A 15,340-nucleotide genomic window follows, 5' to 3' on the forward strand; every position below is an offset into this window, starting at 1 on the left:
CCTGAAAATTGAAATGACGCGGGGTGACGTCGGGGGTTCCGCCCAACATCATCCCGTGTCATTTTATGTGTTGGCGAGCAGGCCCTGCCTCCTACTTGCCGACCTAAATATCCTGGCCTATAGACCAGTTAGATTAAGACCAGTGGTGGAAAGGGTAATAGAATAATTAAAGATGGAACAAAAAAAAAAATCAAAAGAAATAAAAATACAGTAACAGGGTAGTCAGAACAGATTTTAAAAACTATATTCAATTCTTTGAAGATGATACAGGAGGAGTAGGCAAGAATTATGTATCAGATGGAAGATACCTGGATTTTCAAAAGGCCTTTGAGAAGGTATGTTAACAAGATTCAAGGTGAAGGTCAGAGCATGTGGAGTCATAAAACAAGCAGAATAGACAGCAAGTTAGCTTTAGAACAGAAAATATGAGCTGGTGTTAAGAATCAATAATAAAAACAGAAAATACAGGAAATACTCAGCAGGTCAGGCCATGTATGTGGAGAAAAACAGAGTTAACGTTGCAGATCGATGATGACCCTTGACTTAAAACGTTGTCCAGAATTTTGCCAGGCCAATAGGGGTTACACTCACTGGTTGGAGAACTGGCGTGGGTTCCTTGGGGGAGGCCCAATGGAAATCAGCCAGGATTGAGGCCCCTGGTGACAGAGGTCCCACCCTTCAAGAGCTGTTGGCCAATCAGAGGCCAGCAGCTCATCATTGCCGCCAGCACCAGCGGGAATGGTGGCTGCTGGCACACTGCACCCATCCTAGATCCAGGATCATGTAAGGACACCAGGTCACAGGTAAGTGAAGGCAGGATGGGGGTCACGGGGTTGGGGGGGAGTGGCTTTCAGTGCTGTGTTTGCATACAGAGTACCTGAGTGTGAGGACCACCACTCCACCACCCCACCACTCCACCACCCCACCACTCCACCCACCTGCCAAAACCCAGGAGACCACTGGCAAACCCGAAAGGTTTAGCTGGGTGCCCATCTGAGGGTGCGGAAGACCCATGTGGCCTCCATTTAATCGCTGAGCCATCAGTAAATTGCAATGGGCTCAGGGATAATGGGTGTCAATTGGCTCATTAATGAGCCTAATTGACATCCTGCCGCTAGTGGCCAAGTATCCCACATCAGTGCCATCCATCCTCTGACTTAATCGCAGGAGGATTTCCTGCTGCTGGGTGATTGACACAGGGCCTCTCCCATGATTAAGTAGGCCTGGTCACCAGTGTTCCCACCACGATTGGCTACATAAAATCCGCCCCTTTAACTCTGTTTCTCTTTCCACAGATGTTGCCTGACCTGATGAGTATGTCCAACATTTCCTGTTTTTATTTCAGATTTCCAGCATCTGCAGTAGTTTGCTTTTGTATTAGGTAAGAAAAGCTACCCGAACTGGCAAAAAGTGGGAATAATGTTCCCCAAAGGTGGATGTTTGGACCACAATTGTACACAATTTACATAAACAATTTTGACCTGGGAATCACAAGTACAATTTCAAAACTTGGGGACTATGGCAAATTGGGGATATAGTAAATACTGCAATAAAATACCAGAAAACATGAATAAAATTGCAGAATTGTTGTGTAACTGACAAATGGGGCAGTATTTTCTGCCCTGTGTACTGATGTGTTTGGAAACAGGGAGGGCATTTAATCAAGCAGGAAAGTGGCAGGTGAGCACCCCACCACCTTCTCACTTCCATCCCAATTACATTCGTGGCAGGAAGGCCCATCGTCAATCTTCCTCCCCCACTGCCAATTCAAGCCTTTACGTTTGCAATTAGTAACCACTTAAGGGCCTCATCCCCCTGCCGCAAGTATTAAACCAGCTGCGGGAATGTCTTTCACCACATGGGGAGCACAAGAAGTAAACCTGTGCAGGCTGCTTGTCATCTCCTGGGTGGGGACGGGTGGGAGTAGGGGTGGTTCAAAGGACCCAGCATCAGGAAGGGAGGGGGGCTCTGAGAGCCAACCCCTGCTCTTGCTGCCGACCCTCTCTACACCCCCCCAAAACCCCCATCTCACGAATCCCTTCCTGCCATTTCTTACCTCTGACCTTGGTTGCTCCATAATCCTGGGCCACTAGTGGCTGTTGTTCCAGCAGCAGCCACCACCTTCCCAGTGCTGCTGCAGAGCAAAAGAGCTGCCAGCCTTTCACTGGCTCCTGATCCCAGAAAAGGCCTGCCGGTGGCCTTTCAACTGCCTGATTGGCTCATGGTTTGGTGGGCCTTCCCCCTTAGAGACAATGCAGGTCTAGGACCATGTCACCTTCACAAGATTCCACCCATGAATTTCAATATAGGTAAATGTGAGGTGATACATTTTGATAGGAAGAAAACATGCTGGTCACATACTGTTTATATAATAAAAATCTTAAGTGGGATAGAACAGCAAAGAATTCTAAGGGTAATAAGTCACCAAAATCTGTCCTCTTTAAAATAGGGGGTTAGTGCTGCAAAGCTAATACAGTAAATGGAGCCAAAATAACATGTTTCATAAAGGACTGTTTCATCAATAAGAGCTACACAAATCACAAAGTCTTGATGCAGGTTAATAAGGCCATAAAAAAGCAGGCCAGGCACTAGAAGGATAGAATTGAAAAGCATAGAAGTTATGTTAGATTTGCATTGAACCTTGGTTAAACCGCTTTTGGAGTACTGTGCACAGTTCTGGTCTTCATGTTATAAAAAGTATATAGAAGCATTGGTGAAGGTGCAAAAAAGGTCCACATGAAAATTACCTGAACTGGGAGCATGTACTTATCAGGTAAGGCTGAACAGGTTGCAAGTTTGTTCTCTAGGAAGGAGAAGGCTAAGTGTTGACCTGGGAGAGGTCTTTCAGATTATGAAAGGGTTTGACAGAATAGATGTAAAGATGATGTTTCCACTTGTGGAAGAGATCAGAACTAGGGATCATCAATACTAGGTGGTCATAGGTAAATTCAGTTGGGAATTCAGGGAATTCTTTATCCAGAATGTGAGAAGAATGTGGAACTCGCCAACACATGGGGCAGAAAATTACGCCTGGTGTGCGGGCGGCGCCTGACACACCCAAGCGCGAAATAAAGCGCATTGACGCAGGCCGAGCATGCCAACGTCAACATGCACTCTCGGGATAGTTAGGTCAGCGTGCGTGCACCAGAGCCAGAAGCGGCACACCGACAATTATAAGGCCTATTAAGGCCATTAAGTAAATAATTGCTTGGAATTTTCACTGTCCATTCAACCTAACGGTTGACGAGCAGGCGAAAAGGCCAAGCAGCCAGGTGGGATGAGGTTTCCTAAAGCAAATAAAAATAAAATAAAAATTTAACACTTGAATTAAAAACATGTCCCTGCTCACGTGACAGAGTCACATGAGGGGACATGTTTTATAACATTTTTATTTTCCTTATTTTTTTTAAAAACAGCACTTTATCTCCCTGATGCCTCAGGGAGATTGAAATGCTCTTCCGTGCACATGCACAAAGTTCGTGCTAGGCCCGTTCACCCTCCTCCCCTCCCCGCCCACACAGGCAGCGCTGAGTGCTGCTGCTCGCGCTCCACGCTGGCCTGCGTAAAATTCCGGTGTGGTCCTGATCGCGGGCAGCGGTTGGCTTCCCGACCTCCCCGCCCCCGCCAAGAGCAACATTCTGCCCGTGGAGTAGTTGAGATAAAGAGCATTGATGCATTTAAGGGAAAATTAGATAAACATGAGGGAGAAAGGAATCAAATGGGATTAGATGTAGTAGGGCGGGAGGAGGCCCACGTAGAGCATAAATGGCAGCATAGACAAGCTGGGCCAAACAGCCTTTTTCTGTGCTGCAGACTCTTTGCAATTCTATATAACTCACAATCTTACAATCTCATACAGTAAGGTCATAAGGATTATTGGTGCGATAAAAGAAAATTCACACTGGGCTGTAGATGGTGCACTTTTGAGGTTGAGGTTAAAGGAAATTGTTCAGACAGAGAAGAGATAATTTTCATTTTTGTTTCTCTATGCTAGGGAAAATTGTCCAATTCTGCACTGTGAGAATAAAATGTCACCAAAATCTGTTCTCTATAAAAATGGGAAGGTTGGGGGGGGGGGGTCGTGCTGCAAAGTGAATACTGTAAATGGAGCCAAAATAACACATTTCAGAAAGGACCCTTTAATTAATAATAGTAATTAGCAATGATAATTCAGCTGCCTCACATTGTTGGCCACAGTGCTTTTGTTATCAGCACTCAGTTTAAAAAATATATACTAAATGAGACAGACAGCAACATTAAAGAAAAAGGATGTTAAATGGGATTTTTTTTTTAAATGATTTTCATGGTGAGACTCCATTTTTGGAGTACTTTCTGTTTCACACGTACACAGAACAATCAGGTAGAGAAATGGGGGCTGGAATGTACCACAGACAATGGTGAAACAGTCATGCAAACTTATAGGCCATCTGCTCTTGGTTTCCTATTAGTGGCCAATGTAAGTGCTTGAGAGGAAGTGGTGGTGATCACAGAATCTTAACAGCACAGAAGGAGGCCATTTGGCCCATCGTGTCTGCACCGGCTCTCCAGTTGAGCATTATGACCTAATGCCATTGCCCTGCTTTTTCCTCGTACCCCTGCACATTGTTTCTATTCAAATAATCATCTAATGCCCCCTTGAATGCCTCAACTTTTCAAGTCCTTCTTAGTATTTTTTTTCCTCTTACCAGGCAGCATCCTAACAAATCTGTGTTGTATTGTCTTAAATTTATTTAAATTATTTATTTATTAACAGTTCTACTAATCTGAAGTGAGGCTGTGAATCTATGCCTTCAAACCCCTCTGCCCTTCCACAATACTGGGGAGAACATCTCATATCTTCTTCAACATATTGTTGATTTGGGGTCTTTTAAATCATATGAGAGTGCAGATGGGGCTTTGGTTTAAAGTCTGTTGCAAAAGGTGACACTTCTGACAAAACAGTGCTGACAATGCAGTGCTCCCTCAGTACTGCACCAAGTTGTGAACTTGGATCATTTGCTCAAGTCTCTCGAGTGGGATTTGAACCCATAACCTTCTGACTCAGAGGGGAGAGAATGCAATCAATTGAATGCGTTCCCTCCTTGGGAGACCTGCTAGTTTGGGCATCCCTTCAAATCACTAGCATGATGTCTGACAGGGCCAGGGGCAGGGGCAGGGGTGGGGTTTGGGTGGGTGGGTGATGGAAGTGACGGGGAGAGTTGTACATATCCCAGATTGACAACACTCGATTTTATGGCAATTTGTGCACCACACTGGGAGGGAGGGTGATGTGATTAAAGAAAGAATTAAATAGGGTCTGACAAAGAGAAAAATAATCAAGCAGGAAAAAAAATGAGAGATACAAGAAAAGAAATGGAAAGAGAATGTCAATGCAAGTGATATTTAGAGGAAGGACATCAGCAGAACAAAAGCTAGCAAAAGAAATATGTAATAAGAGGTGAAGGATAACACAATTGAAGGACAAGAAAGTGGGTTCAAAACAGAACCACAGGTGAAATAAGTTGAGAGGTAGGAGTTGCTGTGGCCTATGAAGAAACATACTTCTTTGAAAGTGCTAAAGTAAAATAACATGCTCACTTAACACAAAACTGCAAGTTTCACTCCTTAATTTTCTCCCAAAAACAATAGGTTTATGCTTCATCCATGTGGCCACACTTTATGCATCAGTCTTGGCAGCAGATGCAGCAAATTATCCCATTGTGGAACATCAAACTACAATGGCCATGCGCTCACCCAACGCACAAGATAGTAACTCAGAGCTGTTTCTACATTTTAAGTCATGTATCGGATGGTGAATGAAAGCTTGCTGATTTTTTTTCCTCCTCATCACGTTTAGTGTTTAAGCCACACATTAATTAAAACTAAACATTAATCAATAAAATATTAATGGACTGCAATGAGTTTGTGATTGTATTTTCCCCACACTGTTGTCCACCATAATCTAAGAACACCTGGTATAAACAAGCATAATTAATTGGAATGGTAAACAATATCAGAGTTTATTCAAATTATTAATTATGGTTGATATTGTCCTTTGGTACTGGTAGGTTACAAAGATACATATTATAATTTACATGCACTTTTTAACTTGTCTTCACTCCATGTCCATGTGGTTTCCTGCACCTTGCTATGAATCATTGTACTGCTGAAATAAGTTCCAAGGTCCCAGTCAATTCGACTCTTGAATCAGGTGCTAAAGGCGACTTTAAGACTGGTTTAGGTTGACTTGTCTGCTGAATGTAGATATGGCCAGAGACTAGAAGCAAAATACATTGGGAAACATGGTACACGAGTTTGGAGTGCACAACAGGGGAAATTCTTGGCAGCCAAGTCAATCTATATCAATCATAAAGTCCCCTTTAGCACCTGATTCCAGAGTCGCAGTGACTGAGACTTTCTCTACCATATTAATTACATTTTTAAAGAAATGGATAGCAGTACCTTTCTGACTAATTTAACAGCAACATATATAAGTTACTTACTGGTATATCAGGGTCAAGCGAAAACAGATTTAGTCGTTCTTCATTTCTGGACATTTTTATGGTCTCTTCTGTTTCTGCAATATACTGTGTACAATAAACGAAAAGGGAAAAGGAAAGTCAGCACATACTTTATTTCTAAAAACATCAAAAGCTTTACTTCTGGAGGGATAGAATTGATAGATGTTATGCTACTCTTGTATCAAACCTTGGTTGGACTACATTTGGAATACTGTTCACAGTCCCAGTCAGCATATTATGAAAAGGATTAGGAGGCACTGGAGAGGGGTGAAATGTTTCCACATGTGGGGAAGAGCAAAACTAGAAGCCATCAATATAAGATAAACAAGTAACATTCACACTATACAAGTACCAGACAATGACAATCTCCACTATGAGAGAATCTAATTATCTCCCCTTGACGTTCAACAGCTTTACCATTGCTAAATCCCTCAACATAAACATCCTGGGTGGGTTACCATCAACCAGAAACTGAACTGGACCAGTCATACAAATACTGTGACCACAACAGCAGGCCAGAGGTTGGGAATTCTGCAGCGAGTAACTCACCTCATGACTCCCCAAAACTTGTCCACCATCTACAAGGCACAAATTAAGAGTGTGATGGAATACTCTCCACTTACCTGGATGAGTGCAGTGGCAACAACACTCAAGAAGCTTGACACCATTCAGGACAAAGCAGCCCACTTGATCGACACCCCATCTTAAACATTCACCATCTCCACTACTGATGCACAGTGGCAGCAGTGTGTAATGTATAGCATTTATAATATTTATAATTTAATTATAATAATGAAATGAAGTTAAAATAACTTATAATATAATGCCTATATTCTCTGGAGTTTAGAAGAATGAGGGGTGATCTCAATGAAACTTATAAAATTCTTACAGGGCTTGACAAGGTAGAAGCAGGAAGGATGTTTCCACTGGCTGGGGGGGTTAGAACTAGGGACAGTCTCAAAATAGGAGGTAGGCCATTTAGGACTGAGTTTAAGAGGAATTTTTTCACTCAGAGGGTAATGAATCCTTGGAATTCTCCACCCCTGAGGGCTGTGGAAGTTCAGTTGTTGAGTATGTTTGAGACAGAGATCGATAGATTTCTAGATACTAATGGCATCAAAGGATATTGGATAGCGTGTGTAAGTAGCATTGAGGTAGACAATCAGCCACAATCCAGTTGAATGGTGGAGCAGGCTCGAGGGGCTGAAAGGTCTACTCCTGCTCTTTGTTCCTATTTAGCAATTCACCAAGGCTCCTTCAACGGCACTTTCCAAACCCAGGGCCTCTACCACCTAGAAGGACAAGGGCAGCAGGTGCCTGGGAATATCACCACTTGCAAACTCCTCTCCAAGTCACTCACCATCTTGACTGGAACTATAGTGCCATTCTTTCACTGTCGGTAGGTCAAAAACCAGCAGGACTGTGGGTGTACCTACACGAGATGGACTGCAGCAGTTCAAGAAGGCGGCTCACCCCGATCTGCTCAAGGACAATTAGGGATGAGCAACAAATACTGGGTGTAATGGTGGACATGGAGAGATGGAGTTGAGTGTGGAATATGACCTAGAATTGTGCCCTATGTAGGCCTGATCTTTAAACTGCAGTCAGGGAACTTGGTTCAGTGTCTGTGGCTTTACTGCAGGGGAGGCAGGTGATCTGCTCCGCTGCAGCTTCACTGGTAAGCTGGAGCCCAAGAATTTCCAGGCTCTCAATTTGCTCCCAAAAAAGTTTTGGAGTCGCGTTTTCACTTTGGGCATTATTAATGATCTGGATGCAAATTGTTCCCAAAAAGTGCTTTTTTTTTGAAAATTTTCCCATCAAGCTTCCATTCAAACCCATTCTCATATTGCTATACATAAAATTTGCCATGAACCTTGATGTTCATGAAATGTTCTTTGATATATTTAAGAATGGTGACTTGATACAGTTTGATTAACACAGCTGAAAATTAGTTTGTCACAAAAATAAGGATTTTAATCAGTGTCCCATCCACCACCTGTGGGTAATCTGATTTTAAATAATTCAAAATGATTTTAAAAACCTAAATTTAACCATTTACTAGTTATACTGGCAAACAATAGTCAGATACTCAGTAAATTTTTTTAAAATTATATTCAAAAGCTTTGAGTAAATGCTTATTAGTGTCCAGCTTAATTTTTGGAGCCTCAACAAAAGCCTGCAAAAAGAGCACCATTAATAGTAAGTCCCAAATGTGTTTAATTCGATCTGGGGTGTGGACAGTTTTGTGAACGTAACCAGCTTCTGGCATGGTATCTTTTAGATTACTGCAAAAGATTGCTCATAGAAACTCAAGTTGCACTGAATGTAAATGCGGGTACAGTTCCGCCATCTCTATAGCTCTTGAACAGCCTGGTCACTGGCAGAGAATAAGTAGTCCATCTAAGCAGATGACCACTGAAGACTAAAAGGTATTTCTGAAACAAAAGAGACATGTTTCGTCAAAGCTTTTCATGTTGCACTCATCAGGACAATTCACAAGAAAATGCCCATGTCAGGTGAAACATTAAGTTTATACTATATGTGAAGAGAGAGCTGATTGTTTGGCAAGTAGACTCTGATTGACAGAGGCATTGACATTTAAAAATGCACTAGTTTACATTGACTGATAGTTAACTGCCAAGCATTTTTTTTGATTTTTAAACCAGGCAGATTAACTCTGATTGGTCAAGACATTGTCCAAAACCAGCGAATGGCTGTCACTTGTTTTGTTTAGCTGAAACAGTTGCAATGTGCGTACATGTTCTTTCTGTCTGCAAAGAACAGGGCCCTGTGTATTAATATATTTAGCTTCCAGTACATGCAAATGCATCACATTGCGAGCCCGACTGACAATCTTAAATTGGTTGTCAGCGTAATTCTTAGCACACTGAGGATTATTTAACAAATGTTGTCCAATCAGGGAATCACATCTAATGTTGGATACTGTGTTTTGAGCTTTGCAAGCACGGGCTGGTTGGGTACAGTCTGTACCTTGCCTGTTGCGAACAGCGGAAGGGACATGCTGTTTGATATGATTCGCCAATCTTTCAGACTTAAGGCCTACATACCTAGCATCACACAGGCGCTGAAATTCATCTACCACAAAACTCATTTGTGTGATAGGCCGAGTGTCTTTTTGGCTTGACGGCAGCATCCATTAGTGATGAATACCATTTGTGTTGCTACTGCCTAGTAGCAGCATGAGACAGCTAGCTTCAGCTGTTGCTTAAATTTTTGATATTATCCTGGAAAGGCAAGGTATCTGAGGTAGACTGGGCAATTTTCAGGGCCGAAAATGACAGCCTTGGGCGCATTCATGAGTTTGCGCGATATACAGCGCGACAATGACATAATCTTGCGAATTGTCCTGAGTGCAAGGTGAAAAGCTTCGACAAAATAAAAGTCTCTTTTTTCAGCAATACTCAAGTTCTGTCCTCCCACGTGACTAAACTATGTTTATTTTGGTACCACCAGTGATTAAGGGATGTTCCATTTTCTGATGAGGCAAGGCAAAGCTCCCAAGGCAACGAGATAACAATGATCCACAATTGAAGCTTATCACTATTATGGTACCCGCTTCCGGCGGGTTGGCCTTATAATGACATGCAGTTACATCACAATTAAGTTCACTTCACAAAGTAGGCATCATTAGGGCTCCTCTCTTGAGTGTCAAATTAATTATGATAAATAATTATTTGTTGGTAACAAATGACACAAACCTGATTTTACTTATATATATAGCTGCTAGACAAAAAAAAATCACCCCAAGCTTGCAGGGTTGGATTTGAACTCGGATGTGATTGATGGGTGTTAAATATGCACAGCTTGTCCCAAAATTTGTAATAAGCCTTTAAAGGCCATACCTAGTTATGAGCACAAAAATGTGCCCTTCAAATCTCAATTCAATAACTAGTTCCACTTCAATGTATTTGTCTTTGCAAAATGTATTGATTCTTTGAGTTTATAAAAATGTTCATATTTATTATATAATCCACAGATCACAACAGAATGAGTGTCATTTGCCAACATAGTCCTTGGAAGTCAAAAAAAGTGAGCTTAGATGCTGAATTAGCTTACCTTTGCTAATTCTGAATGGATGATGTCCTCAGAGGAGTCTATTACATCATTTGAGCCAACATCTGCCATTTCATCCTCTGTGGAATAATGAAGTCAAACATATGTAATTTATGTAATGTGCTGGCTTGATCAATTTACCAAGCTTCAACTTATACTTTAACTACACCAAAATGTAAGCACAATTCAGTTAATGAATTTAAAGAAGCAATGAATAATATGAAACTCGAACAGTCAGGTAAAGTATCCATTTAAAAGGTTTCAACATCTATGGTTATGTGATTAAATGCATCAGTGAACTTTTTCTGAAATTAGCTCCTTCTCAATTATCAAAGTAATATTTTTGATTAACTTAAAATGGTTTTGCAACTTTAAAAGAAAATAAGAATTTACTTGGGTGTTGTTTCACATTGCACTGGAAAATTCATAACTTTTGTTCACACAATAAAATATTTTTACATCATAGATTTTTTTAAGATACGTACTTAAAAAGGAATTAAATTATACATCATGACTCAATTCAATCCTCCTTTTAAACTCATGTACTCAGCATCAATTTACCCAGAGTTTCATCATGTTTGATGTCTGTAAGGTCCACACTTTTCCGTTCCTGACTTGATCCTTCTGGATTAATCTGGAGGATTCGGTTCAAGGTGGAAATCCAATCCTCCATGTCCTGTTCACTATCAGCTGCCAGCACAAAGTATGTCACATTGTTCATTTGCAGCTCAAAGGCATGTCGACGAAGTTTACTGTTCTGAAAGATTCAAGAGACAAGGTAGAGAGAAAGGATTGATCAAATTGGTCATTCTGATCAAATAAATTGACAAGCATAAAGTAAGAAGGACAAACAAACAATGATATTATTAATTAACTTTGTGTTTCACTAACTCAGTTCTGGAGATGGGATCTTTTGCTTGAATAGAATCTTGCTGTATGGGAGGACAGGACTTTACTTTAATTCATTCTTGGGACATGGGCATCATTGGCAATGCCTGCATTTATTGCCCATCACAACTTGCCTTCGAGGAGGTTAAGGTGAGCCTTATTCTTGAACTGTCGTAGCTTTCATGTAGAAAGAACTCCTGCAATGCTATAAAGTAGGGACTTCCAGTATTTTTTGATCTTGTCTGTCCATTCAGCTTGTTGCTCCCCCTGGTAGATTTGCTGCAGCTAGTATCACTATAAGAATTTTGATGGGCTGCTGACAGGATTCCCAGGTATTCTGGGGAGCCAGTGCCTGTGTTGGAAAGTGGGACTAAACGTCAAGTACCTGCAAGAGTAAAGGAATGCATGCCCAAGTCTGTCCACTTGAGTTTCTACCCCCAACTTCCAAACTTTGACAGTGAAAATCACTGTTCCCATCATTTTATGGAAAGCACTATTATTTTGGTATTAATGACAGGGAATGCATTGTATGACATCTCAAGAAGAGCTGGTGAAAAGAGGACCCGGAAGCAGTAACCACCACCTAGAAGAGCTATCCAGTCCAGTCTGAGGCTCTAAAGCAGAGCAACTGCATTCTGAGAGCAATCAAAGTGTGGCAGCACAGGAAAACAGATAAGTGATTGGTTGGTGAATATTTTGCTCATTTATCTTCAAATCCCGTGTAATTTATTAATAATTGTAAGGTTTTATTAGTTGCAGTAAGGTTTATGATCAGTAGTAAAGGTTAAGAATAAATTAATTAACATAATAAAGATGGCAGGGCAGGTGATGTGTTGTGACTGCAGAATGTGGGACAGGAAGGTGTGACTGTGAACTAGGAAGGCATGAGGACCCAGAAGTTAGAAGTGGACGAGCCTCAGCCTTTGCAATTTTCCAACAGGTTCAAAGCCGCAGCCTGTATGGATGAAAAGGATGGCCGCAGAGTGGGTGAGCAAACTGGCCGTGGTACAGGAAGCCATTCAAGTGGAGGGAGTTAATAGGAATGTAATGGTAGTTGGGGGCAGTATTGGCAGGCGGATACACACAATTCTCCGCAGCCAAGAGCAGGAGTCCAAAAGACTGTGTTGCCTGCCTGGTGCCAGGGTTCAGAACATAGGCTCTGGTTGGAAAGGAACTTGCAGTGGAATGGGGGGGGAGAGAATACAATAGTCATGGTCCACATATTCATCAATGACATAGGTAGAACTAGGAAAGGGGTTCTGATGAGGGGCTATGAGCAACTAGTAATCTTTGGACTACTACTCAAGCCATGAGCAAATTGGTGCTGGGTAAATCAGATTAGAGAGTTAAATGTTCGGTTCAAAAATTGGTGTTAGAGAAATGGATTTCGATTCATGGGGCACTGACACCAGAACTGGGGAAAGTGGCAGCTGTACCATTCGGACGATCTTCACCTGAACCACGCTGGGACGAGTGTTCTGGTGTATCATATAACTAGGGCAGTAGAAAGGACTTTAAACTAAATAGTGGGCGCAAGGGAACAAGTTTGGGAAGATGTGATAAATTAAATAGAAAAGGCAAGGCAAATGGGCAAATTAGGAATAAGAGAAATAATGATCAGAGTGTTTCAAGTTATACAAGGACCTCATAGTGAAGGCACCCCTTGGTAACAGTAATCATAACAGTGATTGAATTTCATATTCAGTTTGAGGGAGAGTGGAGTGGGTCTAAAACTAATGTTCTAAACTTAAATAAGGGTTATTAGAAGAGCATGAAGATAGGGCTGCCTAAAGTGAGCTGGAAAATTAGGTGAAGAGAGAGGTCAGTAGAGATGCAGTGGCAGACATTTAAGGAGATATTTCAGAATACCCAGAAAATATATATTCCAGTGAGAAAGAAATACTCTAATGGAAGGAAATGCCATCTGTGGCTAACTAAAGAAGTTAAAGATAGTATCAAATTGAAAGAAAAAGTGTATAATTCAGCAAAGATGAGTGGCAGGTCAAAAGATTGGGCAGAATATGAAGAAAGGCAAAGAAAGACTAAAAGATTAATAAGGGGTGAGAACTTACAGTATGAGAGAAAGCTAGAAAGAAATATAAAAACAGATAGTAAGAGTCTCTACAGGTATTTAAGAAAAAGTGAGCATTGGTCCTGTAGAGAGTGGGAATGGGGAATTAATAATGGAAAATAAGGAAATGGCAGATCAATTGAACAGATGATTTTCATGTCTTCACTGTAGAGGATACAAATAAAAATCCCAGAAATAATTGTGAATCAGGAGGTGAAAAGGAGCAAGGAACATACAACAATTACAATCACCAGGGAAAGGGTGCTGAGAAAATTATTGGAACTAAAAGCTGACAAGTCCCCAGATCCTGAAGTACTTCATCTAAGCGTCTTAAAATAAATGGCTGCTGTGATAGTAGATGCATTGGTTCTAATTTTCCAAAATTCCCTAGATTCTGGAAAGGTCCCATCAGATTGGAAAATAGTGGATGTGACTCCTCTATTTGAGAAAGGAAGGAGACAGAAAGCAGAAACTACAGGCCAGTTAGCTTAACATCTGTTATAGGCAAATTGCTGGAATCTATTATTAAGGAGGTTATAGTGGGGCACTTAGAAAATCTCAATGCAATCAAGCAGAGTCAACATGGTTTTGTGAAATGGAAATAATTTTTGACTAATATATTGGAGTTCTTTGAAGGAGAAACAAGCAACATGGATAAAGGGTGTTATGATGTGGCAGATGATGTGTGCCAGGCGGGCCAAATTCACAAGGAAAACTTGGTCACACTATCACAACAGTTTTGCAAATTATATTTATTACGAGAAGATATGTGCACTAGATTCAGAAGTAATGAGTCCACCAAGACTTTGAGATTTAAAAAAATAAATTAGAATATCTATTAACAAAATAAAAGATTTCAAACACATACATAAGATTACAAATTACTTACTACAACAACAACTCCTAAAATTCCTAATTAACCTGACTCCCAGTTACACACCTTCTTTAAGGCAACAGTCCAAAATAGGTTTTAGATTTAAAACAAGCCCAGTAAGTTAACACAGTACCCACTTGACAGTGGAATTCCAAATGGCTTCCCAATTTCAATTACTGTACATAACAGACTTATGCACAAATGGTAGGCAGCTTCTTGAAGGCTGTTTCACACACTTTTGTTAGATCTTACATGGCTCTCTCCTCACATAACATTTCATTCTCCTTTATATATGTTTCCCTCTCTTTAATATGTAAATTATATTGTTCCATATGTCTTTGAAACTGTATCTTGCTCATAATATAAAAACTTTCATGTTGCCAATATTGTCAGTAACCTTTGGGAAAAATAAACACACTCCTTAGCCTTGCTTATCTGGCTAGTTGTAAACAGACTAATATCCCTTTGAAAGCCAAACAATTCCTTCATTTACCTAAAAAAAGCAATTCCCTTCACACCTTACATGCAAAGCCATATCCATGTTTACTCATTAGCATTTCTACACAAAGCTTCTTTTGATGATTTCAAGCTTGCAGTCTACTTGACTCAGAATGTAATTACATAACACAGACAGAACCATCTATACTTACACCCATAAACCCACTTTACAATAAACCAGACAAATATCATGAAAATTATTATATTTGCATCACAAGGGGAATCTGTGGATGTGTTGTAGTTAGATTTCCAGACGGCATTTGACAAGGTGTCATATCAAAGATTACTATGCAAAATAAGAGCTCCTGGTGTAGGGGTAACATATTAGCATCGGTAGAGGATTGATTAGCTATAACAGGAAGCAAAGAGTAAGGATAAATCGATCTTTTTAGGTTTGGCAAGATGTGACGAGTGGAGGGTGCTGGGACCTCAACT

At 40.8% G+C, this 15,340-nt stretch overlaps 1 protein-coding gene across 8 annotated transcripts in view; it reads right to left on the minus strand.

Annotated features, from left to right (window-relative positions):
• The window catches only part of dock10 (dedicator of cytokinesis 10), a 370,245-nt gene that overhangs the window by 134,066 nt on the left and 220,839 nt on the right, over positions 1-15,340 (minus strand). For all 8 annotated transcript variants that reach the window (XM_078563739.1, XM_078563738.1, XM_078563737.1 and 5 more), the window contains exons 8-10: positions 11,136-11,331; positions 10,578-10,654; positions 6,483-6,566 (exon numbers count right to left, since the gene is read on the minus strand). In XM_078563739.1, coding sequence (XP_078419865.1) covers positions 6,483-6,566; positions 10,578-10,654; positions 11,136-11,331 — 357 coding nt within the window. The remainder of the gene's footprint in view (positions 1-6,482; positions 6,567-10,577; positions 10,655-11,135; positions 11,332-15,340) is intronic.

Source organism: Cetorhinus maximus, chromosome 19, assembly GCF_964194155.1.
Source record: "Cetorhinus maximus chromosome 19, sCetMax3.hap1.1, whole genome shotgun sequence".
In the NCBI taxonomy this organism is placed as follows: Eukaryota; Metazoa; Chordata; class Chondrichthyes; order Lamniformes; family Cetorhinidae; genus Cetorhinus; species Cetorhinus maximus.